This window comes from Dunckerocampus dactyliophorus, chromosome 16, assembly GCF_027744805.1.
Source record: "Dunckerocampus dactyliophorus isolate RoL2022-P2 chromosome 16, RoL_Ddac_1.1, whole genome shotgun sequence".
NCBI lineage: Eukaryota > Metazoa > Chordata > Actinopteri > Syngnathiformes > Syngnathidae > Dunckerocampus > Dunckerocampus dactyliophorus.
The window spans coordinates 9,339,713-9,364,535 of record NC_072834.1 but is presented as its reverse complement, the minus strand read 5'-3'; the positions used below and the strand labels follow the sequence as shown (position 1 = coordinate 9,364,535).

At 42.5% G+C, this 24,823-nt stretch overlaps 2 protein-coding genes across 5 annotated transcripts in view; one reads left to right on the top strand and one right to left on the bottom strand.

Annotated features, from left to right (window-relative positions):
* stk32a (serine/threonine kinase 32A) overlaps positions 1 to 11,038 on the bottom strand; it is a 63,275-nt gene extending 52,237 nt beyond the window's left edge. The window contains exons 1-3 of one of the 4 annotated variants that reach the window (XM_054754037.1): positions 10,944 to 11,038; positions 5,169 to 5,204; positions 4,996 to 5,076 (exon numbers count right to left, since the gene is read on the bottom strand). The gene's annotated coding sequence lies outside the window, so the exon portion shown is untranslated. Of the gene's footprint in view, positions 1 to 910; positions 957 to 1,091; positions 1,240 to 4,995; positions 5,077 to 5,168; positions 5,205 to 10,943 lie in introns of those variants that run through there. The other 3 variants (XM_054754038.1, XM_054754036.1, XM_054754039.1) reach the window with 3 other exon arrangements.
* stk10 (serine/threonine kinase 10) overlaps positions 8,383 to 24,823 on the top strand; it is a 42,046-nt gene continuing 25,605 nt past the window's right edge. Inside the window, exons 1-3 of the mRNA XM_054754031.1 lie at positions 8,383 to 8,828; positions 18,391 to 18,555; positions 24,544 to 24,592. Coding sequence (XP_054610006.1) covers positions 8,670 to 8,828; positions 18,391 to 18,555; positions 24,544 to 24,592 — 373 coding nt within the window. The 5' untranslated portion in view covers positions 8,383 to 8,669. The remainder of the gene's footprint in view (positions 8,829 to 18,390; positions 18,556 to 24,543; positions 24,593 to 24,823) is intronic.

The following is a 24,823-nucleotide window of genomic DNA, read 5'->3' as shown; positions in this document are numbered from 1 at the left end:
TGATCAAAAGTTATTTTTAAAAAAACTACCTCTACAGGGGTTTAACGTTTTATGATGACGATTGTTTTTAGATCACAGACGTTAGAATCCGACCTGCATTTTCAAACAACATATGGTCCACAACCCAAAAAAGAATCTAGAATCAGAATCAGAATTTTTGTCTTTTATTTTATATGTGTGATTGACAAACGAAACTTCACTTGGTTACATGTTTTTTTTAAAAATATATTTAAATAAAATATAAATAAATACAAATATAGTTTAAATTAGCGACGTTCATAACTTATTTGTAGACGTTCATGCTCAAGTCATCCCCATTTCAAAAACATTTCTGTAGTGAATAGAGAAATTACTCTGTATTCAGAGCGACTTCATTATAATGGAGCCCCTCTCCGTTATATTTGACATTCTTCTGTCAACTCACCTGTCGGGGCTTTTTATGAAGTAGGGTACTTTAACCAGGGCAATACACTGCAGGAGCACATTTTATCTTTCAGTAGAGCTCATAATTATAGAGTTTATCTTTTGAGGATCAATGTACCTTTAGGTGTACAATGGATTGTCATTGGGGTGTACTCTGAAATTGGGAACATACCTGCACTCATTTTGGGCTTGGAAATTGTATAAATGCATACAATGGAGACCAGTAAATCCCCTCTGTATATAATTTGACTTAAAATAAACATACATAAAAATATAATGACTAAAATGTTTGTATGTAGTCATCAGTATTAACAATAACACACTGCTATGCTGAGCATCACAGCCATAATTTCTGTCATGACATGTGATTTATGATGCACTATTGTGCCCTCTAACAGCAGTTTAAAGAAATAAAATACACGGCTCAACTAAGATGCATGCACATGCGTGAGGGTGAAAGCCCCCCTTTTCATGCAGTGCCACTCACAGGCTGCGTGAAATATGTGAATATTCCAAAAACTGCATTGCCGAGCTCCCCGCAGAGGACAACCATTGTGGTGATTATGGTGGTGGTGATGATGATGATGAAGGGCGAAGCATGCACAGAATAGAAAGTCGTCTCCCCCCATAGTGCGGGTGCACGCAGTGGGACAAGTGTGACCACGTACCTTTCTCTCTGCACATGGAGCTTACAGGAGCATCGCCAGCTCGGCTTGCAAGGAGAGCAACAGTGCGGCTCTTAAAACGTTACTTGTCCACCCCCCCAACCACCCAAAAATGGAGACGTGCAATGAAAAAAGAGGAGGACTGTGTCTGCTGTCTTCGTAAAAAAAAAAAAAAAAAAAAAAAAAAAAAGGAGCGACTGACCTCCACATCGCTGCCGGTGTGTGTGTGCAGCGTGGAGCGCGCACGCACGCACGCACGCACGCACGCACGCATGCTCATCTCGGAGCTGTGAGCTGGCGATCAAATGCAATGTAGTGGTCAAGTGGACCTTATGGAGAGAATAGCCTTCCGTTGTTGTTGGCCCACTCGAATGTAACGCTTTTGGAACACTGACACTTGACTTTTACAACTTGGGGACGTATCCGACCCAGTTTTAACCCTGGAAAAGGTACACCTGTTTACATTTGGCTCCAAAAATGACCCCAATTAATCAAGATTGTATCCTGGAGCACAGAAATGGACTTCTTCCGTATTTAATATTTATGATAGTGTAATGCTGAAATCGACAAGGTTAGTTTATGAGATCGAGCCAAAGCTGTTCTATACTGTAATGTATGTACTTTATTTATCCCACAGCGGGGAAATTTACTTGTTACAGCAGCAAGCAAGCAAGATACACAAGTAAAGAGTACAGTGTAAAGAATGCATAGTGACTACAACATGGTTCAGGTGGTGCAGGTGTTGTAGAGCCTGACAGCGGTCGGTATGAAGGACCTGCGGAACCTCTCCTTCTTACACCGTGGGTGTAACAGTCTGCTGCTGAAGGAGCTGCCCAGGGAAACAACAGCGTCATGTAGCGGGTGAGAGGTGTTGTCCATGATGGATGTCAGCTTAGCCAACATCCTTCTCTCCCCCACTTCCTCCATGGAGTCCAAAGGACCGTCCAGGACAGAGCTCGATCTCCTGATCAGTCTATTTATCCTGCTCCTGTCCCTGTCCGTGCTGCCAACCTCTCCATCAGCCCACAGCGTAGAAGATGGCTGAGGCCACCACAGAGTCATAAAAGGTCCGTAAAAGAGTCCTGCACACACCAAAGGACCTCAGTCTCCTCAGCAGGTGGAGGCGACTCTTGTAGAGGGCGTGGGTGTTGACGGACCAGTCCAACTTGTTGTTAAGGTGAACACCCAGGAATTTGTGGCTGTCTACCAACTTTATGTCCGCTCCCTGGATGTTCACCGGTGTAAAGTGAGATGTTTTCCACTGGAAGTTAATGATCATCTCCTTTGTCTTGCTGGTGTTGAGTTGCAGCTAGTTAAGCTCACTCCAGCTGACAAAGTCCCTGATGACCGTCCTGTATTCCAGATCATTCCCCTCTGAAACACAACCAACGATGGCTGTGTCGTCGGAGAACTTCTGGATGTGACACTGTGTGGAGTTGTGTGTGAAGTCCGAGGTGTAGAGGGTGAAGAGGAAAGGGGAGAGCACCGTACCCTGAGGGGCACCTGTGCTGCAGAGTACCATGTCAGACACACAGTGACGGAGCCTCACATACTGTGGTCTGTTGGTGAGGTAGTCTATAACCCATGCAGTCAGGTGTTGGTCTACTCCCACACTCTCCATCTTCACTCTGAGTAGTGATGGCTGGATGGTGTTGAAGGCACTGGAGAAGTCAAAAAACATGACCCTCACAGCGCTCCCGCTGTCCTCCAGGTGTAGCAGTGATCTGTGCAGCAGGTAGATCACTGCGTCGTCCACTCCAATCCGAGGCCGATAAGCAAACTGCAGGGGGTCCAGCTGAGTGCCCACCAGGGGTCGCAGGTGCTGCAGGATAATCCTCTCCATGGTCTTCATCAGGTGAGAGGTCAAGGCAACAGGCCTGAAGTGGTTAGGCTCCTTGGGACGCGGTGTCTTTGGGATCGGGACCACACAGGAGGTCTTCCACAGGGCCGGGACTTTCTCCAGGCTCAGGCTGAGATTGAACAAGTGCCTTAACACTCCACAGAGCTGGTCAGCACAGTCCTTGAGGATTCTAGGGCTGATGCCGTCCCGTCCCGGGGCCTTCCTTGCCTTGATCTTCCTCAGCTGACTTCTCACCTGATCATCAGTTATGGAGTGGGGAGTAGAGGATGGCTGGGATGGGGATGTGGGGGTGAAGAGTGGTGAGAGGTAGGGGAGGGAGGGAGGGCAGACTCAAATCTGTTAAAAAACAGATTGAGTTCGTCTGCCCAGATCTTGTCCCCACTGGCTTGGTCTCTCCCCACTCCTTTACCATGGCCTGTGATGGTCTGCAGGCCTCTCCAGACTTCCCTGGCATTATTCTCCTCCAGCCGCTTCTCCAGTTTCCTCCTGTAGCAGTCCTTCCCCTTCCTGATCTTGTGCCGGAGTTCCCTCTGGACTCTGCACAGCTCCTCCTTGTCCCCCGAGTTGAAGACCCTCTTCTTCTTGTTCAGCAGGGCCTTAATCTCAGAGGTCACCCAGGGTTTGTTGTTGGGAAAACACCGCAACAACTTGGACGGCACAGTGTTCTCCACACAGAAGTTGATATAGTCTGTGATGCAGTGCGTCATGCTGTCAACGTCACTGCCATGGGGACTACAGAGCGCTTCCCAGTCTGTTGTCTGGAAGCAGTCTCTGAGCCTAGCACTGCTCTCCTCAGACCACTGCTTCACAGGCCTCTTCACAGGACAGGCCTCTTCACAGGAAGAGTCACACACTGCCTTGTTTTCGTTTGAGTTCTTGATTCTTGCTTAAGTTTTGGACTATATTTCCCGAAGGGTGCAATATAATGGCAGCAAGTGATCATTTTAGCCTTACAGCTGCTGTATTTAGGGCTGCAACTATGAAATATTTTAGTAATCGAGTGTTCTACTGTAAATCTTTTCCATTCATCGTTGGTTAAAGAGCAGTCTTCAAGCATCCGCTTCCTTCTTCGACCTCTGCGTGGGTGACGGAAGCTCGTTGGTGACGGAAGCTTGTTGGTGACAAAAGCGATTCCTCGAGGCAGAAAAAAAATCCTCGATTGTTTTTTGTTATAGAGGTACTCAAATGATGTGAGGAATCGTTGCACACCAAGTTGTATTACAAGCAAATTGAGTCTCTTTCACACGAGGATGCCACAAAAACAGAAGATTCTGTGGTATTGACTCAAATGTAAAACGACCCTGAATAAAAGACGACTCCTCTTTTTCAAGACGCGTTTTCGGACAATCATTTTAAGAATCATGTTTCCAATATTAGTGAAATAACAACTGGTATATTGCTAAAGGAAAATGATATACAGTCGTACCTTGGTTTTAATTTATGAATCGTTCCAAAAGTTTGGACGAAAACCGAAACGTACAAAAACCGCGACAGTTTTTCCCGTAGGAACTAATTTAATAAAAAAATATTTGCGCAAATAAACACCTGCTCTCTAAAGAGCACCTTAACTCAAATGAATATCTGTTTTTTTCTTTTGTAAGGCATTTATCTGCCTGTGCCTTTCATATAGAACGCAACAAAACGGGACATTGCTGCAAATGTGTACATTTTTCCCTTTAACTTTCTCTGATACTACCCCAGTAGAAGAAAAAATGATGGATGGAGTTTGTCTGTGTTGGTACTATTTAAACAGAACAGCCACAATCAAAAAAGCTCTCTCTTTACGGCATGTACTTTTTTGGTTTGTTTAGGACGACATCCTAAATTGACAAGGTTAAATGTCAGCCATTAGTTAGAATCAAGCATGCAGTTTGTCTGTAATAGGTTCTGAAATTAGGTCCATTGCAGCTACATTGACTCCAGTATTTCATTATACATGTAATTTGTGTAGCGTATTAACCACTGTGTATATTATAAATAGTGTCATCTGTGTCTGCTGTCCAAGGTCGACAACACTCCCGACCGCGGGGTGATAAATATGCTTACTGTGCACACGTCTTATTCCTCTGAGTCCTTCCAAAGACATTCACTGAGAAACGTCCATCTTCATATGGACTGTCCTCCCTCCTACACACGGTCAGTGAGGTGACAACCACCACAAAAAAAGTCAGCCTCACTGCAGTCATCGCTGCGTCGCATAAGCATGTAGTATATCTCACCCGGGCAGGCAACTCTGCAAGTCCTGTGTCTTCTCCCTGTAAGTCAAGAAAAGGGGAAAATGAGTCCTAGTCCAATTCCTGTTTGGATTCGGAGAGTTTTGTGCAAAGCATCAGCATGACGTCCAACGCCGAACTCAGTTAGTGCGATTGAAAATAGCTCCATCTAGTGATATGAAAGGGATACAGCACGAACAGACAAATTGGTCTTGAATTATTTTACAATTTCCTGTAAATTTTACCTCAGTAATCCATATTCTATTAAGTATATTAACAGTTAAACACAGATCATGTTGACAGAGAATCCCCCAAGCTACTGTAGAGACTGCACGCTATTAAATACAGTTTATATATATAATGGCTATATAGTTGTGTTATAAAATTCACTGTGTCACGAGTTTTCAAGTAAGATGTGCGCAAACTTGAATGTGGCAGTTTTCTAATTTAGTCTGCATTGAAAATTTGCACCAATAAATCAGAAAATATCGCCTTCTAACATGAGTCCTTTTGTGGTGGGTGCAAAAACAGTGTTTTCTAAGAGGACCGGACACTCCATGGACAAAATAATTTTTTAATTTCTCGATAATTTTTTTGTCATGTCCCCGCTGGGGGGCAGAAATGTTTTCGGCCTCCCCGATAATATCTATTTACTTATCTGTACTCTACAGACTGCAAAATGCAACAAAATGGAAAGCAGTGAAGCATACAAGCTCATTCAAGAGTCAAACTGCACGCTGAGTAGGACAAATTCATACATGTTGGCAGGTCTGCACTAATATTGAAAGTCCTCCCTGCCTCTCACACACCCCGGTAGTTCACTGCATTCCCCCAGGGGGGGCCGCCCCACTATTTGAGAAGCACTGATCTAATCTAAGGGTGTCCAAAGTCCGACCCACATGCAACCTGAGACCCTTAGTTTGTTTTTCATCAATTACAGAAACAAAATAAAACAGACAGCTGAGAAGTAGGCTGTTTTTTCATAGCATAGCTTCCACTTGCTGCAGGTGTAATATCCAGGGGTCTCAATACTTTTGTTCATATAGTGTCTGCTGATGACTCATTCGTTGTGCCTCTCAGCTGACTTAGCGAACGAGGTGTTAACACCATTTGCGACAAAAGCCGAGGGCAACACACCTGCCCCACGCTGTGCAGCAACGACAAACCTCGTGCTGTGCAAAAACCACAAACAATGATGTGCTGTTGGCAGCTTTCTCGAGGATTGTGCCTCAGCAGCAACAACACACACGAAACGAAATTCATCTGTATACATCCAGGAGCTCCTCATTAGTCTGTTTTCAAACACACTCTGAGTAAAAGCCGTATTTACAATATAAAACAAAACTGAGGAAGTGGAGCCAAACATGGAACAAGAAATTCTCAAAAAACTACTCTTTAAAGACTCATTAAACAGGGTTTTAGTTGTAAATTTCACCAAATATTTATGGCTCTGTGGACTTTTGAAGCTCCTTACCTGATGTCGGTGGATTTCCTCAAAAGAGACTCGCATGACCTGTCTGGCCAGACTAGTCTGTGCTGCCTGAGCACAAGTTTAAAGAACTCCGATAACAGAAAAGTCACATCGTGACTCTTTGGAGGGCATTATGATGATCTGTTTTGGTAAAACTGACTTTCCAGACAAAAACACAATTTTCTTTTCATACTCTATTTCTGTATTTGTTCATATCGAGGGTGTTGATTTACTCAACCGCAGAGAGTAACAGGCGTCAATGGCAGATATCAGGGCCTTTATCGCAAGTGCATTTTTGGAATGCCCCAATTAACACGTCTATTCAGTCTCCGAGAGTCACTGGGTGTGTGGTCTACAAAGGCAAATAACCGCCACGGTCCCTAATTAGCGTCAGGTCAAAAAACATTGGCAGTAACAGCTGCGGATGTAGGAAACCTCCCGATGATGATTTATTAACTTCACAAGATGGCCGTAGCTGCATTTGAAGTATCATGAGTGGACAGCATCGAGCAGCTTTATATACAGTACCTCTGCATGCGCTTTAAAATGTTAGTTCCGCTTCTCAGCAGTCGGTATGAAACTCATGTGCGTTCCACTTGCTGCACTCACGTTTACAATGAACCCGTTAGCGGTATGTGTGTAGTAAATGTCAATTTACTTGTTCAAAGGTGTCCTATTACTATTCTTACAGTGCTGTTTTTATTATTTAAACTCAAAAGTGACACTTGTAGTTGCATTGGATCTTATTATGATAATTCATGTCGTCCTTAGTCATTTTGACTCAGTGACAACATTTCTAAGCAGTAAAGAGGCTGCATTTGAAGCATCATGAGCGGTCAACATCCAGCAGCTTTACCTCCCTCTGCATGCGCTTTAAAATGGCGTTGCACTACTCAACTGCAGATGTGAAACTCGTGTGTTCCACTTACCGTAATGTTGTTTGGAATGAACTCAGCATTAATATTAATGCTGACTGACCAGTTTGCGCCTCACCAGTATTAGAACATTGGTTCTATTGCTGCTGTGTTGTGCAATACACTTGTAAATAACTAAATCCTGACAATAAAGATGTTTTGCTTGATGCTTTCAACCAATTTATTTAAAATTTTAAAGGCAGTCCCGTAAAGGTGTGTACCCCATTTAAATTTACTTGTTCAAAAGGCTATTCCTTCAGAGCTGCTTGTTAAATTTGAAATCATAAGTGTCATCCATATGCTGCTCAAGTCCTATGTGTGTTAAGATGCTGGGATTGCTATGACATGTTATGATGTACAGTATTAAGTATTCTTTTCAGTATCATATGCTTTAGTGTCAACAAATAAAGGATTTTTAAAAAAATTAGGAAATAGTATTCGGGTAGTGCTTGCAACATAAAAGGCCTCTCAAACAGGTTTATTGAGCTCAGTCTGCCACTAGGGGTCATCAGAGCACTAACTTGACAGCAAAATAACTTTAAGCTAGCGGTGGCAACCTAGTCGGTATGATTAGACTAAATTTGCCAAATATGCTCGTATTGTTAGTGTTGGTAGACCCTGCGACTACTCCATTAAGCCATGCTGGGCTCAATAAAGAAGACAAGAGAGTCAAAGAAGTTTCTCTTCGAATGCGACCGTTCAAAATATGACTCTCTGCGGACCAAACCCGGAAGTGAAGTCCTTTGTTACACGCCAACACGCTCACGACAACTAGCTGTCGAACTCCAAAGAAACTACATTTCCATGACATCAGTAGGCGGACTCTTTGACACGGAGGAGATGAGGTGGGGCCCCCGCGGAGGCTTGGCTTGATCAGAGGCAACAAGTTGTCAGTTCATCTACTACTCGTCCACGCTGCAGGTGACAGATGGATGAATGGAAATGCGTGGGGTTTTATTAACCTCGTTGCCTACAGAGCTCTTTGTCGACATGGACGGAGTGGAATAACAGCTTTTGAAGACGTGCATTGGTGACAAGTGTTTTTTGGATGGGCTGTTAATGATCTGCACAGAGCAGGGACTACTTTCAGTTCGTGATATTTTTGGAGGTATTTGCTGAAGAATGGCGCTGGCTAGATTCAGTAAGATTCTCCGTTTGCCCACTCTTGATATTAAAAAGAAAACCAAACAGTACGAGCATGTCCACCGGGACATCAATCCAAACGACCAGTGGGACCTTATTGGTGAGCTGGGCGACGGCGCCTTTGGGAAAGTATACAAGGTAAGTTGTGACCCCAACAATTGTGGTGGCAAACTTTAAAAATGCATTTGTTTACAATTATTTTGACACCTGCTGCTATTTTGAATATTATTCTTGAGCTTTATCTCATGATTTCTCTCTCTTTTTGTACTATAAAGTGTACTCTTGACACTTGTCACAAAGGAAGTATACTAGCATCCTTAATAGGCTACAAAGTTGTATGCACGGTTTCCCAAACTTTTTCAGTTTGGTTCCTCCCTGAATTCTTATTACTTAACAACATGGACACGTATATTACTTAAACTAATGATAAAGTAAACACAGTTTGTAACAAACCTGATTCAAAATGTGTACCTGTTTGATTGATGGTTAGTAAAATAAATAACATTGAGGGTTGTGGTGAAAATACTTTGGAATACATGTTAGAATACATGTAACACAGATATCTTCAACGTTCTGTATTCATGAGACAAATGCTCACTGACTTAAGTGCAATTACTTGCAATTAGTCAAGCCTGTGCCTCTAAAAAGGCATTTTACTGCTTTGATGGCGCCATCTTTTTCAAACAACGTCTCAAGTTGCACCAAAGTTGCACCAAATATCACGGTCTTTCGGTTAAACACGCTAAAGCCACTTGAAGTGACTTGCTTTGTGGAGTACACTGAGCTGTGTGAGAAATTCCAAGCCAGTCAAACTCAAGAGACTTAATAACAGCGGTGCCATGTGCTATATTTATCAAGAAATACAGGCAACACCGTAGGGGTGCCTGTTTTGACAAGCATTCATCCTTTTCTGTGCAGCAGTTTTAAGAGCGTACACAAACAAATACACACGCTCAAGACTGGCGTACAGCGGGGGGGCTCTTCTGAGTGGGAGGCACCAGAAGACTTTAGAGGAGGCACAGCAGCTTGGGAAAAATAGAGAAATACATATTTTGCCTGCTAAAATAACTTCAGTTTTAAGGCAAAATGAATAGATTTTTTTTGTCCCCGATTCTGGGTTACAAAATATTCTCCAAAAACGAATGTTTTTGGGAAATAGTGAAGGCCTCAACTCTATTATATTCTAGAGCTGCTACAATTAATCTGACTCGATGATTAATTGAGTATCTAATTAATCAACAACTCTTTTGATATTCAATTAATCATTTTTTGATGTAAAAATGTAATTATCCTCTAATGTCGGCCTTTCAAATGTGATTATTTTTAAAATTTCCTTAGTCATCCATGAAAGCAGACCTATTATCTTTGTGTTTTAGGCAAAACAAGATATTCATACAAATCAGCTATGACTTTGGAAAACAGTGATGGACCAAACCATTAACTGCGTTTGTTTCATATTGATTTGGTCCATCTAAGGCCTAACCGATTATTCTGTTTATTAGGGGTGCACTATTGGGCTGATATGAGGAATTATGTCATACCGATAAATCCGATAATATTAAAAATAACTCCTATAGCCGATAAAGTTGTTATATTTTCTGACTAATAAGCCATAGTCACCCACGAAACAGCAATCATTTACTAATTAAGAAATGTTGGGAAACCCGCGATAGAATGAGGGAGCCATGTTCGAACCGCCGTTGCAGCGAGTTACGACTGTAGTTATTAGTCCAAACAACTTGATCAATCTCATTTTCAGTATTTTAGTTTCTCCTAATCAAGCTTCCTTCAGTCCAGCTCAAACATTTCCATTGACGTTTCCAAAACAAACGAGACCAACGAGTTTGGCTGACGTTTGTAGAAACAACAAGTCTCACATGCATGGGAGGTTTTTAGCACATTCTTTGAATCAACCACCCATTCAGTCAAACGCCCACCATTCCCTCTGGTAGGGAATCCAGAGTAAATCCAGCTGCATGCAGGGACAGTGAAAGCAGTCTTGTATCTGATCATATACCAGCAGCATAAACATTTGACTCAGGTTTAATCTGGATCTGTTTGACGTACCAGTGAGGCCTAGTATAAGCCCTCAGTGTCTAGCGGAGCACAGTGGACGTCTTTGACTGGTCTTGCAGTGAAGAAACGCTTCCTTACTGGAAGTCTGTATTAAATATGAAATTCTGTCCTATGTAGATTGGCTTCTCAGGGCAGTCCTTCGAGGTTACAGATTTTGTTTATAGTTTGTGGACATACCTGAAGAAGATTTTGCCAATGTTCCTCAGGCTGAGCTGCAGTAGTGTAGATTGTTCCTGGATGGACAGAATTCAACCTCTACTGTACCCCTATTTCTCACCTGTAGGGCTCTGCGAATTGGAATAGGAAGCCACATCTCCGCTGCAATACCCAAGTATACTGTACGTGTCCCCACCATGTTTGTCCTTTCTCACACGCACAAGCCTCAACTGTTTGTTTTGCTTGAGTGTGCCGAAGGAGGACACACCTGCAGTTGTCAGATGAACAGTGGGAACAGACGCTAGCCAAGACAAAAAGTCGTAGGAAATAGCGGGTGGGGGTAAAAGTGCTGAAGTTCGGTCGTTTTCTGTATGTTTACATCTCGGCTAGGAAAAGGAGGATGCTTTGTCTTTTTTTACCCTTATTATGCTAGAGTTATCGCCACCAAGGGAGATGAGACTACAGGACATTTTGCTTCTGTCAAGCTCAAACTAGAAAGGTTAATGACACCATAGGGAAAATAACAGCTCCAGCTCAAGGGAGTGTTGTGGGTAAATCACACTGCGTGCGGGTATGTATTAGAGGAAAAGTACTAGAAAGAAAGTCCTCGTAAAATGCATCATGTGTCCTTGATCATGAAACACACAGAGGGGTTAGAGTAAATGCAGAACTGGTATAAACAGTTGAAGACATACTGTAGGTTGACAGTGCTCCAGTACATCTCCGTACTGCAGTTGTTTATTTTTATGCTATGGATCACCACAGCAATTTCTGTTTTGTTACACATTTATTGGCCCATTTACATACACATTATGTACTGGAAATACCTTCTTGTCAGTTCGCATACACTGTATAAGGTAATTTGCCTGTTCATTCACATGCACATATAATGTAAACATTACTGTCAATACACATACACACATAATGGAAACGTGTGCCACATTTACTTACAACCACGCAATACCAGTGTTTCCTACATGGCTGCATTAAAACTGGTGGGGCCGGAAGGGGTGAGATGATGTCATCTTCTAATTTACATAACTGGCAGTGACGCATGTGCATGTAATTTAATAATGTCTTAATAATGTGTTTATGAGGAGGTCTAACAGGTAGGGTTGAGTATTGATCTCACGAAACTGGTGCATCCAATGATGGGCCACTCTGGGATTCCGGTCTGGGAACACAGAGGCATCAGATGGACTTATCAACTTTAATTGTGATGCGTACACACTGTGCACTGTGAAGTTACACAAACTCACTGTCTCTATCTTATAGGCATATATACTGAAGATTAATATAAACACAGTACAGTAAGTGTCAATTAAACTGTAGTCTTTTAGCTAATTCGTTTAGCAGTCAGATGCTCTTTCCAAAACGAACACAGTTGTCATTCTAACAATAATGGAATCAGAAAATCAATAAAACATCACACACACTTAGGACAAGCCATTAATGCTTCAAATATGTCTTTTAAAGCGTTACAAAACACAAATAGGCAATGACTTCTCCAAATACAGATCAAAGAAAGCGGTCGAGAGAATAGCATTACCATTAGGGATGTCATGATCTGTATTTTTTTGGCTTCCGATCCGGTACCGATCCTTTCTTTTTTTTTTCTTTTTTTTTTTTTGTAACAATGAGCTTTTGTTACAAACATGAATTTGTGGAATTGAATACGGTTATGAAAATAGCTCTTCAAAGCATTAAAAATAATGCAATTAAAGTATTGCTGAATTTACTTTTATAACACAGCATGACCAACAATATTGGTTGGCTTTTATAACAAACTCTGTGACTCAGGTCCCTAATCCAATAAAAGTCCATCCGATACAAAGATACAAATTTGAAAAAATGGACGTGCAAAATACTTTTAGTGTAGGACTAATCATTTGACATGGTTATAGATTAATTTGTTAGAATATACAACATTTCTTTTTAACAAACTCTCTTCAACACAATAGTAATTTTTTGACAGTCCCTAGTATGTTAGAGCAGCGGTTAGAGCAGCACTTCCCTTGCGAGCTCCCCGCACAATGACACAGGAGTCCAGGCGCAGTGATGGAGAACTACCACTGTAGCGACGGAGCTGAATATCCAACGTCCAACGTGAAACTAACTTCACCACGGTACACTGCGGGCAGGACTGCATCGTGATGTTGCGTTTCTTCTTGCTGGCGGGAGTTTTGAGGCGCATTACTGCACCTACTGTCTTAGGAGTGTGGCCCGCCCAGAGTTCCAAATGTTACACAGCAACCAGACCGGTGTTATATACCGTGCATTTATATGTCTCATTTACATACACACAATATACAAATGTGTCTGTCCATTCACATACACACATAATGTACAAATCTGTACACACATACAGCATGTAAACATCTTTCTCTCCCTTCACCTACACAAATGTAAAAAATAAATAGAAGCCAGGAGTTTGGGATCTTAAGGTTTTGTCTTGCTTACTGTTTATTCATATTTTCTTTTGCATGCTTGTATTCATTGAAGAGAGAGGCATGGGGTGTCGAGTGGACTTGCAGTGTTTCCCCTCACTTATTAATGGGCCACATACTGCTGGGCCCATTGGCCTTCTGCTACTGCTGTTGAAGTGTTTCCATAGACACGTGCGGCCTGTGTAAGGTTGCGCTCCATCACTCCCATTGTGATGATGTTGCCCCCAGAGGGTCTTTCATGTGAAAGTGCACTACACCTCAACCTTGAACCATTATAGATGCATCTATTGCAGAGCAAATGTGCACTGATTAAGTGAAAGAGAAACAAACTTGACAAGGGGGCGGTGGACTTCCTCCCAGGTTTATATGAGCTGCTTATGCTTAATTTAGAGTTGTACAAACATGTCAATAGACCTCCTGTGAGGTCATCACCAGGGCCATGTTTAATCTCAGGAGCCAGCTGGGCCCATGGCGACTGATAAGGAACGCTACTTGCTGGGTGTGGGCGCATCATCAGGGAGGGTTTTTTTTTGTTTTTTTTGTCATTGCCGCTTTTTGTGCTGTCATAATTGTTTTAGTCACAGGTTATTGTTAATCATCATCATCATAGTCAGTCTTGTGGTCAGCCACATCATGATTCCCCAACTAACTAATGCGTTTTCATTGAACATTCAGTATTTTTTTCAGTGTTGCCTGTAGGTGTTTCATCTTTAGGGTGTGGAGTTCAAGCCCCGCTGTTTAACACGCTTCACACCCAGTTCCCTTCTATAAAAGCTTTAATTCATGCTTTGAGTCAGTCGGCAGGTTACGCAAGAGAGGAAGTGTTGCGCTGCAGAGTTGAAACTCACATATTTTTGGGGCTACGGGCACAGTCCTCACTTTATACATGCCTTTGCTGTTGACTGTGGAGGTTTAGTAGCTGAGAACCACGTCGCCATTTATAGGTGAAAGAGGACCTTGTACAGGATGGCTGAACGGGATGTATCACATGTTTACTACAGGGCAATGGTCTGATATGTATGCATGCTCTAGAAAGGACACGTATGATGCTATTTATGTGTAAAACTTGTTAGCATTTTAAGTTTCCTCGACAGAATTCAGTTGGAACGCTTATGAAAAGTTAAGCGCTATATAGAGACTCCTAACTGAATTATTTTCTTGCAACAAGACCGTCACAGCTTGAGATCCTGCAGTGATGCAAAGTGTACGGGAAGCATTTCGCCGCAAAGGCCATAATTTAGATATTTATGGTTAGACAGATGAACAACATTCACTGATTACTAACTACAGTGCTTTACTTTTTATATAAAGTCCCGCAAAATACTCCTGAGAAAAGGCTGCAATGTGGTATGGTTGGTACAATTCCAGTTTGTCCCCTTGGTTTACAGCTTTCGAGAATAAGGGGATCATTTTGACGAGCGAATGAGTGTAGAAATGTCGTAGAACGACTCTGCTGTCATCGCTCCTCACCAGTTTTATACGATAATCATTTCATAAAATATTATGGAAAGACTCCATAATGATCCAGCCAGGGCAAAACTTGCTGCACGCTCACTTAACTAAAGACGTGATATATTTTATGGTTCTGCTAATGTAAATGTAGGGGATACACTGAATCCAAAACTTCACCAACATTTTTGGGGAAAGTTATGACTCTTACGACACACAAACCACCACCATCATAAGAATGTTCAAATATTACTTTAACATTGCTTTTGCATTTTAGGTTCTACAGTTTAGAAAACCTGTTTTACATAGTACCTGTAATATTTGCCTAGAAATGTGAACCAGCAACATCTGCTTTTCTAGCTCTGCTCTGGCTTTTGTTGGCCGGCAGTGCATGTGTTTACAATGATGGACGGTGGCCTTCAGCAAGACACTCACTGCAGACTGATGACTAAACAGATATGGCATGCAAGCAGAGGTGATGAAGACAGACGGACAAAAGACGTAGAGCGTAGCAGACAATGAATGAGGTCATAGAGGCCGAGAGGTATCGCTGTGCATGTTTCAGAGGGTTGCAAACAGGAAAGACAAGTAGTGTCGAAGTCTTAGTAAGCTCTGAGATTGTTTTCCTGCTCAGCACTTAGAACTTTGGGTATATTCATTGTTCTTTGAACAAGCTTGTTGTTTACCAAGAGTGCTGTTGAAAAGGAACATGGAGATGAACTCCAAGACTGAGTAGAGCAGGGGTCACCAACCGGTCGATTGCGGTTGACCAGTCGATCTTTGGGACTGAACACGTCGATTGCTGTTGTAAATTCCCAAATTATAAGTTTATATTTATGCAGGCACTGTTCAAGGTGGATTTCATTTTATTTATGCCAGGCACCTTGCAGGGCAGCTAAGAGTCCTTCTTAGGACCAGTGGCACATTCGAGCCAGCCGTGCAGCTGCTGTTGAAATGCGCATTTATGATTATGTCTGTCTGTGTTGGTGATAGAAGATATCAGACATATCAATGTCAAATCAGCCAGCTGGATGAAAATCTGTGCTGTGTATGAATAAAGCCCATCAAACATTCTGTTGTCTGGTTCATTGACCGGAGCGGTTGTGTGGATGTGGTGCTCCAGTGAATTTGCTCAAATCACATACAGTCCTAGCTCTCCACTACAGTCATGAAAGTAGTTAAAGTGAATGCATTAACACATCAGCGCTGTCCCCTCCCGGAGAGTGGCCAGCAGATGCGCATTTTGACCAGTGAGCATGCCCGTACGCCTCGCCACGCTCCAGGCACGCACCCAGCCCAGAACTCTGTCCCCAAAGCCCGGCCGGCGGTGCCAGAGCACGGCAGTAGGGCAAAAGGCACACTGAGAAAAAGCTGAAATGTTAACACCGACAACCAATTTTAAAATGCTAAAAGGAAAAATCATTCAACATGTATCCCGTTTAAAAAAAAAACAAAAAAAACAAAAAAAAACTCCCTCTCTACAAAATGATCTTTCTACAAATTTCACGTGCACACTCACACACTGGGTATGTGTGTGCTCCAAAATAAAGGTTTGTGACCACAGGAGCAGAGGCACGTCACACCCATCTCCATGGAAACCAGACCTCAACAAAGTTAGCATAAAGCGTGACACAGAGTGAAACTTTTTAGGGTTTCGTCTTAAAAGGAGCTCTTGACGTAGATACCCGGACACCGCATGAAGATTTTTGTCAGGAGTTGAAAAGTGTAGGCACGCCTTTCGCTCTGTAAGAGGTATGGCATTCACTCTATTCAGGCAGGTTTTTTTAAAAAGGTTTTTTAGCAATGATAGAATGTTAATTGTGCTTCAAAAACAGTCACCACGAATAAACATCCACCCTCCCTTTTAGAAAACCTGTTTGTGTCACATGAGAGATCTGTCCACGGTATGCTAACTTTTTGAGTTCAGGTTTTGGTTGGTTGTCTCTGCTTTGTATGCGGTTAAATAAAAAAAAAAAACACAACAAAAAACCATCCATTCACTTGTGTACTGATGCCATGCTAACTTGACTGTAGCCTTTCAGAGTCGTTTTCTCGTGTACGGTGTATTTACTGTATACTGTATGTGCATGTAAACAAGACACTTGTGTCTTCCCTCTGTATTTCCTGGGATCCAAGTCGGAAACGACGACGAAGGCAATGCAACTATGATAAAACGGAGGTAGAACATCGGTTGTAAAATGACTACATGTAGCGTCTTTATTTGGGATGGCCATTTGACAAAACTAACAATCGATTGTTATTGTTGGAATGGGAGAGTCTCTGAATGTTCTCTTATTAGATCTCTTTCCCAAGTCTTCTGCTCAGTCAATTTTCTTTTGGCTTGGTCAAAGTAAGTAAGTGTTGTTGGGGTATTTGTCGTGGCAAACAAAGGTGCAGTCCTCTGATTGTTTCTGTTGATCGATTGAATGGTTTTATTGAGGTAGAACCAACTTCAGGCGCACTCGTAATTTTGAGCGTTAGGCGCTAATTGTTTTTCATTTTTATTAATGTAACCCCCCATCACAATTGGCGTACCCCACTTGGGAAACCTAGGATGCAGAGGGTTGAAGCACTGAAACGCCGGTCAAACACATCCCGGCACGTGAGATTTTTGTAGCCTAAATGCATCGGGTGTTTTTATTCTCTATCACTTTATCCGCATGCTGCACAGATTTGTGTGTTTGTGTATTTCATTGCAGAAATTTGGATGTCAACAAGTCTCGTTTGAATCTTGTGCTTCAGCAAGACATGAAAAACAAACCGTGTCGACCGCTTCATCTCTAAATGCCTCTATGACACGTTTGATACTTATATGACATGTCTGCTATGAAGTGTATGATGTTTAAATTTTCTTTTGAGTAATTGAGTAGAGAATAATTGCCTTATTTACAGAACAGTGGTGACAAGATGGACGGTTCACACCTGAGCTAGGATATTTGTTTAAAACCAATCCAGCCACTTGGCTGTCCTTTGGGCATGCAAGTTAGAAAAGCCAAATGTCTGGGCTGTGGGACTTGTAGTGTTAAACTTGTGCATCATCTACTGTGGCCTTAAAGATGATTGAGTTCAGATATCCGTTACTTAATCAGCGTCTCTACGTTGTGGATGTGTATGGTAGACTGTTGAGGTGTTCGCGGAGGAGTGAAAGTATCTGGTGGCTCAGTGTTTACTCTTTTGAGCCTTGTTAACTGAGCGGCCAACTGTCAAGATGGTTTGATGGCCTGGAGGAGATGTCCTGTTGACTCGCACTGTGGGCTGCCTCGGTGGGAGCGGCTAGCGCGCACACACAAACATTCAGTGTGCTGAGAAGGGTAAAGAAGTGTGTAGCTGCGACCTTGTGTTGATTCAGATGTTTTCCCACAGCGCCTGTAAGAAGACAGGGAGACATTAAAAACCAAGAGGTTGTTTCTGCTGCCAGCTTCCTAAAGGTCACAATGGGGGCGCATGCACACTTGGATGCGTACAGAAATACCTAACCTGCATTTTTACACTGATCACTTCCTTACTCAGTTAATAAAAGGGCTTAAGGTCATTGACCATCTAACATGAAGTCACTATGATGTCCTTTCCAGGCCTGTAACAAGGAGACGGGTGTTCTGGCTGCAGCCAAAGTGATTCCAACCAAATGTGAGGAGGAGCTGGAGGATTACATGGTTGAGATCGAAATCCTGGCTAAATGCGACCACCGCTACATTGTCAAGCTGCTGGATGCCTATTACTTCAACAACCATCTTTGGGTAGGTGGCACCAACACCATGGATGATGCAGACTAGTGTATTTATGTATTTGTGTAAGCCAGTGGTTATTCATTATTTTATGTCAGGACATTTGTCCGCAACCCCCTGAATTAAAATACTGTCCTATTGAGAACCTGATCATATTTATCTGTACAAACCACGGTCTAAGTTGCTGGCACCAGCATTCTGCCGACAGTCACAACATAACAAACAACTACTGCTATGGGGAGGGTAATAAGCAGCAACTAACGTTAACGACAAACACTATTCAGTGTGACCGCAAGGCATGCTGGGTAGGCCGAGGGAGCTGCTTCTGGGCTACACAGCAGGCACTTTGTAATTACTGTTCAAGTTTATGTGTTAGCTTATTGCTGTTTTTTGCGTATGTAGTACTAGTAGGTCATTTATATTATGTGTTCACTTGCTGTGGATGTGTTGTGCTGTTTATTTTGTTCGTCCAGTCAGTGAGACTGCCCTGTCCATGTGTCAAGCTAGTTGTTGGCTCGCACTTGCTCCAAATAAAGAGCTTATATGAGATAATTATAGAGCCTCATTTAATACTGTGTTCGCGGTATACTTCATTGCATTGCATGGCGAGCCCCCTATTCGAGAAGCACGTGTGTAAGCTAACTCTTCTGCTCGCTGCACACACAAGGGTGAAAAATCAACTTGAAGCATGCACCCCTGTTGCATGTGCTGTTACTTTTCTGACGAATTAAACCACAAAGTTTGAGCCGATCAGTAAGATCGACTTTAAATTTCTTACACTACTCAAGGCGCTCTACAAAACACCCACTGTAACTTGAGGGTGTTTAGCCGAATCATCACCATTAAGGGACTGGCAGGCACATGTCTGTAAAATGTGAGCAAGATTGATTGAAAAACATGGCCGCCATCCAGCAAACGTCTCTGCAGGGGCACGGGCGGGACTTAGCAACTTGGCATCCCAAGTCAGAGACAAATGATACAATCCATTGTAGGTACCACGAATGTAATTTACAATCTCCAGATTTGTGTCACAATTGTATCCATTTTGTTCCTTACAGTATGTTGTTTTTAATGTCTTTTGTGGCCAATGCAGAACAAAACGAGTTGAAAAAAATGCACACGATGACAGGATGTGGGCTCGTTTAATGAAACAAGTCGCAAAGCCATATTTCTCCCACACATGAGTGGTCTGTTGAAAGTGAAAGTTAGGTGAAAACCAAATCCCATGGGTCGCATAATGCATCTGCAGTGACCTGGTCTCCCCACCCCCAGATGTTGCAACAGGAATGTGAATTTTCCTCAAGTATACATTTTTCATCCTTCAGCTTCTTCTGGAAAAGGAAAATGGTGACCTTGTGCTGTGCCGTGACCTTGAATATTCTGGGGATATACAAGCCGACCAGAAGGGCTAAAGATAGTTGTCTTAGTAATGCTGAACCCCCTCAAGTAGTAGTAGTAGTTTTAGTAGTAATAGTAGTAGTAGTACATTTTATTCCTAAATACAAATGTATGTGTAAGAATAACACAGAGACTACACTTGTAACACGTGTCATTTGCTATGCAGAACTACATTTAAAAAATGAGCAAATGTAGTCCCTTCTGTGTTTTTAAAGTCAAAAGTTCTACTAATACAGCGTGAACACTTGAAACACATCTGTGTCACAGCCTTCCACAATTGTCATGTAGTCATGGTTTTTGTTGTCCATAGTTGGAATTCCTTAGCCACCCCCACTGCCCCCAAACAGTCAGATCTGGATTCAGTGTGATGGATAGTTTGTGCAACAAACATCCTTGCCTGCCCTATTTCACACCACATGCTTCCCCTCAGTTCGTCTTCTTCCAGATGCCGCTTAACACCTTCGATAGTATTTCCCTCAACCTTCTCCCACTTGTAATGCAGAAATGTAATCAAAATGCACATGGCAAACTGTATACGGTGTAACCCGTAAGGCAGCGGTCGCCAACATTGGTCGCCAAGATTTTGCAGTTTTTTTTTAAATGTTTTGTTTCTGCAGTGATGCACAATGACAAATTAGCCACGGACCGCAGATGGCCCCTGGGCCGCACTTTGGGCACCCCTACTTTTGTGGATCTTTGTCGGGGTCGGGCTTGTGGCGTCTGCAAACTACAAATCTATTTGGCTTGTTGTCTCAGTGTCGTGGGCGAGCGAAGCGATGTGGCTGCGTTACAACAGTCAGTCCTAATGAGCCGTGTATTTTGGAGGTGCACATCTATTTGTGCCTTAATTTTGAGGGAGCAAAAGGCTGATTTTGAGTCACTGTTGCATGAACAGGCACATTGCTGCGCTCTGACACTCTCGCTCTCTCCTTGTCGCTCAACCTGTGAGCGCGAGGCGATCCGGTGTATGTCTGCTCGCTCATGGTACCGCCGGTCGGGTTTTAGGGACTGGGCTCCTGGCTGGAGCTTGCGGGTTGCGTGCCTGGAGAGCGGCAAGGCGCACGTGTGTGTTCAGCGGTCAAAATGCGTGCCTGTTGGTCACTCTCCGGGAGGGGAGGCCACTGATGTAATATTTTTTTTCTAAGTCTCGTGATCGACCGGCAAAGTCCCAATCGACGTGATCGACGGGTTGGTGACCACTGCTCTAAGGTCTAGGAACCTCAAATTTGTATTTTGAAACTTTAGTCCCATAAGAAGTACTGGGAGTAGAGGTCAAACTGTCCCCAAATCATTTACTGTCCACGCAGTAAAAAAAAGTAAAATTTTTACAAGTGTAAAAATAACTTCACCACATTTTAATAGTAACACGCTAGAACAATTAACAGTATCTCAACTTTGATAACAAGTAACAATACATACAGGATGATGATGGTAGGGTCATAGGATGGTAGGGCATGCTTACTTCTTACAAGGCAAGATTCCTATTTTGGAAGTGTTGCACAAAAAGGCCTTAGAAAAAGCAAAGCTAGCAGTTAATCCTTTCATGACGGCAAAACTGAGCTCTTGTAAGGAATGCAGAGTTCTCCCGTTATGTCATGCATGACGACGGTGCATGCTATGAAGTTTTGTACACATTTAGAGGCCTGTTTTTCCCTGAAAATGTTGGTTGAGTTCCATGTGACCTGAGGGACATTCAACTTCAGGGGTCCCACTACTGTAAAAACAGAATAGAAAAGTGTACCAAGTTCCTCCCCCCTATTGGGTGAACTGAGCAAGCATGAAATGAGGCATTCCAGGTCTGACCAGTCCAGTAAGACAGACATACGGGATGCAAGACAGAGGTTAAGTGAGAAGGTTTTGTTCCCTTTTCAGGAACAGTCTGCAGCGTGAGAAAAAGTTGGCCTTTAGCACAATGACAGTGCTGCGGACATCAGCACACTTAGAGGAACAAGCATGCGCTTAGAACAGGGGTGCTCACACTTTTTCAGCCTGCTAGCTTCTTTTAAAATGACTACGTCCCAAAGATCTACCTATTATAAACATAGAAAATCTATTTATAAATATATATTATTTATATATAACCGGTAAACATTCAATTCAATGACAATAAAGGTAATTACACATAATTGCTCAATAGTTGTGTACTTAACCTGAGTAGTATGTCAGTTAAAACAGCTGTGTAGCATTCATTATACACTCAGTTCATGTATTGCGTTCAGTTAGCAAACTGCAAATGCTAGCATTTACTAAGAAACATTACAGATATACAAGAAATGAAAATGATTACGCAAAAGACAATGCAGTCGAAGTCAAGGCAAAACTTCTCACATCTATTTATTTTAATTCAAATCACATTTATTTATTTAAATAACAATTTTAAAGGGACTGTTTGCAGCTGCCTATAGGGCGCTAGCTTTTGTGTTTTGTGTTTGTGTGTTGCGAGCCCTCTTATAAGCCGCGCCCATTGACCCCACATGTGCAGGATGCGAAATTTTGAGCTGGTCCCTTTTAAAGAAAAGACATTAAAGTGCAGTTTTAATTTGAGGTAGTGCAAAATAACAGGGTATGCCTGCAGAAAACAAGTTTCATGATCATTTCAATGTGTGCAACGTGCCAGCACAGTCTCCCGTTGAGTCATAGAAAATGTTTTCCTGAAACGATGTTACTCTTATTATGCATCATCCGTTTAAGTGGAGTTGAAATGTCTAATTAGTTGTCGTATTTGGAGGTGTTTGAAGTCACCATGAAAAGGGCTAATTCATATCGTCAGCGTGTATATGGGATTACCAATCGAGCTAGCGCATTTCTTGTATTGCATTTTGTTTGGAGTCTCGATTGAGAACCTGTAATCTGTTTGCTGACCTAACAACTAGAATCCTAACGTTTGTGGGAGCAGAACGACACTGCTGGCGTGCCCCACTATTTCACTATTTGTAATTATTCACTTTTTGAGTGTTGAAACAATGAAATCATTGTTTGGTTTTCTCTTTTTTTTCCAATCGCTACATTGTTCAGTTTATATGCTACAGTGGTTGCTTGGTGACTTAATGGTACCTCAGTAGAAGACATCATGTTTTGTCTTTGTTGGCTCATTTTGGAAAAAAACACAGATGACTGAAACATTAGAAACTTGAGTGCTGCACTATTCACACCTGCGGGGGACTGCGGGTTTTGTCGGAAGTTGTACATTCATCACAGCTCTCGGGCAGGGTAAGCAACAATAAGCACTGCGACATGTCAGCTCAACGTACACCTTTTCACATTTTGTAGTAACCTCACAACAGCCGCCATCAAATGCGCTTACTTAAAATAGACCTTTGCTTCCCAAAATAACATCACTCACATTTTGTGTTGGCACATTGAAACGCAAATCTGTTTAATTAAAAGCATAGTGGTCATACTGTAAAAGAAGATGACTGTTCCAGCCCAGAGTGGAAATGTTGTGCATGTAGCTTGGCCGGTCGGGATACATTCTTCACTGCCACACAACAACTTACTCGGAAGTCTCGCTGCTAATGCTGTTAAAGGTTGTGTTGCTGTGGAAGCACAATTCATTTTTTTCCCCCCATATGAGTTATGTAACTATGGTAGGCCGCATATCATCTCTTGTGTTTGTTGTTTCAGTCCATTCTTTCAATTATTGATTTTCACTGTCCACTTTTCTTTTGAGCCGCGAACCTGGAACACGCCTTTTTTGTACAATCGAAGCTCCGACAGCCAGCGAAGTGTCGATATGCGAACTGCTCCAAAAAAAAAAAAATGCATGCAGCAGGGAAATCTGACAGTAACGGGCTGTATGTCTATCGTTGGCATGGAGACAAGTCCTGGGATACGTTCACTGACACAAACAAAACACATAGCGAAGGAATAAGCTCAGGGGCCAGAAACAGGTGGTGTGCCGCATTCGGCCTGTGGGCCACCAGTTGTGTGGCCCTGCTTTAGTTCATCCCAAAGGTGTTTTATGGGATTGAGGTCAGGACATGTAAATTCTTCCACACTATACTGTCATTACGAACTGCACCTACACAGTCAGTCACTACATAGTCCAAAATGTCTCAGTATGATGCATTTTTAAGATTCAAGGGACCTGGATTGATAGATTAAGTGTGTATTTTGTATGTAGTGTGCACAATATGTGCGTGTTGAGACGTTCGGGGAGGACAGGAAATGAAAGATGCTTGTTAGAGGTTACAGTTGGCCAACAAGACATCATTTTAGGGAGTGTCCTGTTTTCTTTTTTCCTCCTCTCTGTGTTTTGACTTCTCAGTTAAACTGCTGCTATATATTTGGACAGTGCACTTTAAGAGTACAAGCTTGCCTCACACTCCACACTCTGAATCTATGCCGACTATGTTCTAGAAGCATCACCACACTACAGTAGTAGACTTTGACATCCACTGGTGCTGACATGTAGCAGTAGTGAAAGTGCACAAATAATTAAGTTGTTAATGATGTGAACTGTGATAATGGTAGTTGTGTATTTGTTTGGGAAATGCTTAACAAGTTACATTGAGGAACATCACATTTACGTACACTCGGGCAAGTCAACATATCTGAAAAGTAGGAACAAGTTTCAGCTTTATGTTCACTTTCCCTCTCTAGATCATGATTGAGTTCTGCCCAGGAGGAGCTGTGGATGCCACAATGCTCGGTAAGTCCCTATGCATTGTTAACAGCAGTGGTTAACACTAATGATCTACACTATTTAAGTACGCTCCACATTTGAAACAATGCTTCTGGACCAAATTGGCCTTGAAGGCTGAAGAGAGCAGACACAGTGGAGTCCTCTGCTGTGGGAAAGCCCCCCGTCTGTTTTCACAGCGTAATCCCCATCCTCATATCTGTGCGTACCCCCATCTGCAGCTAACTAAACACACCTTCT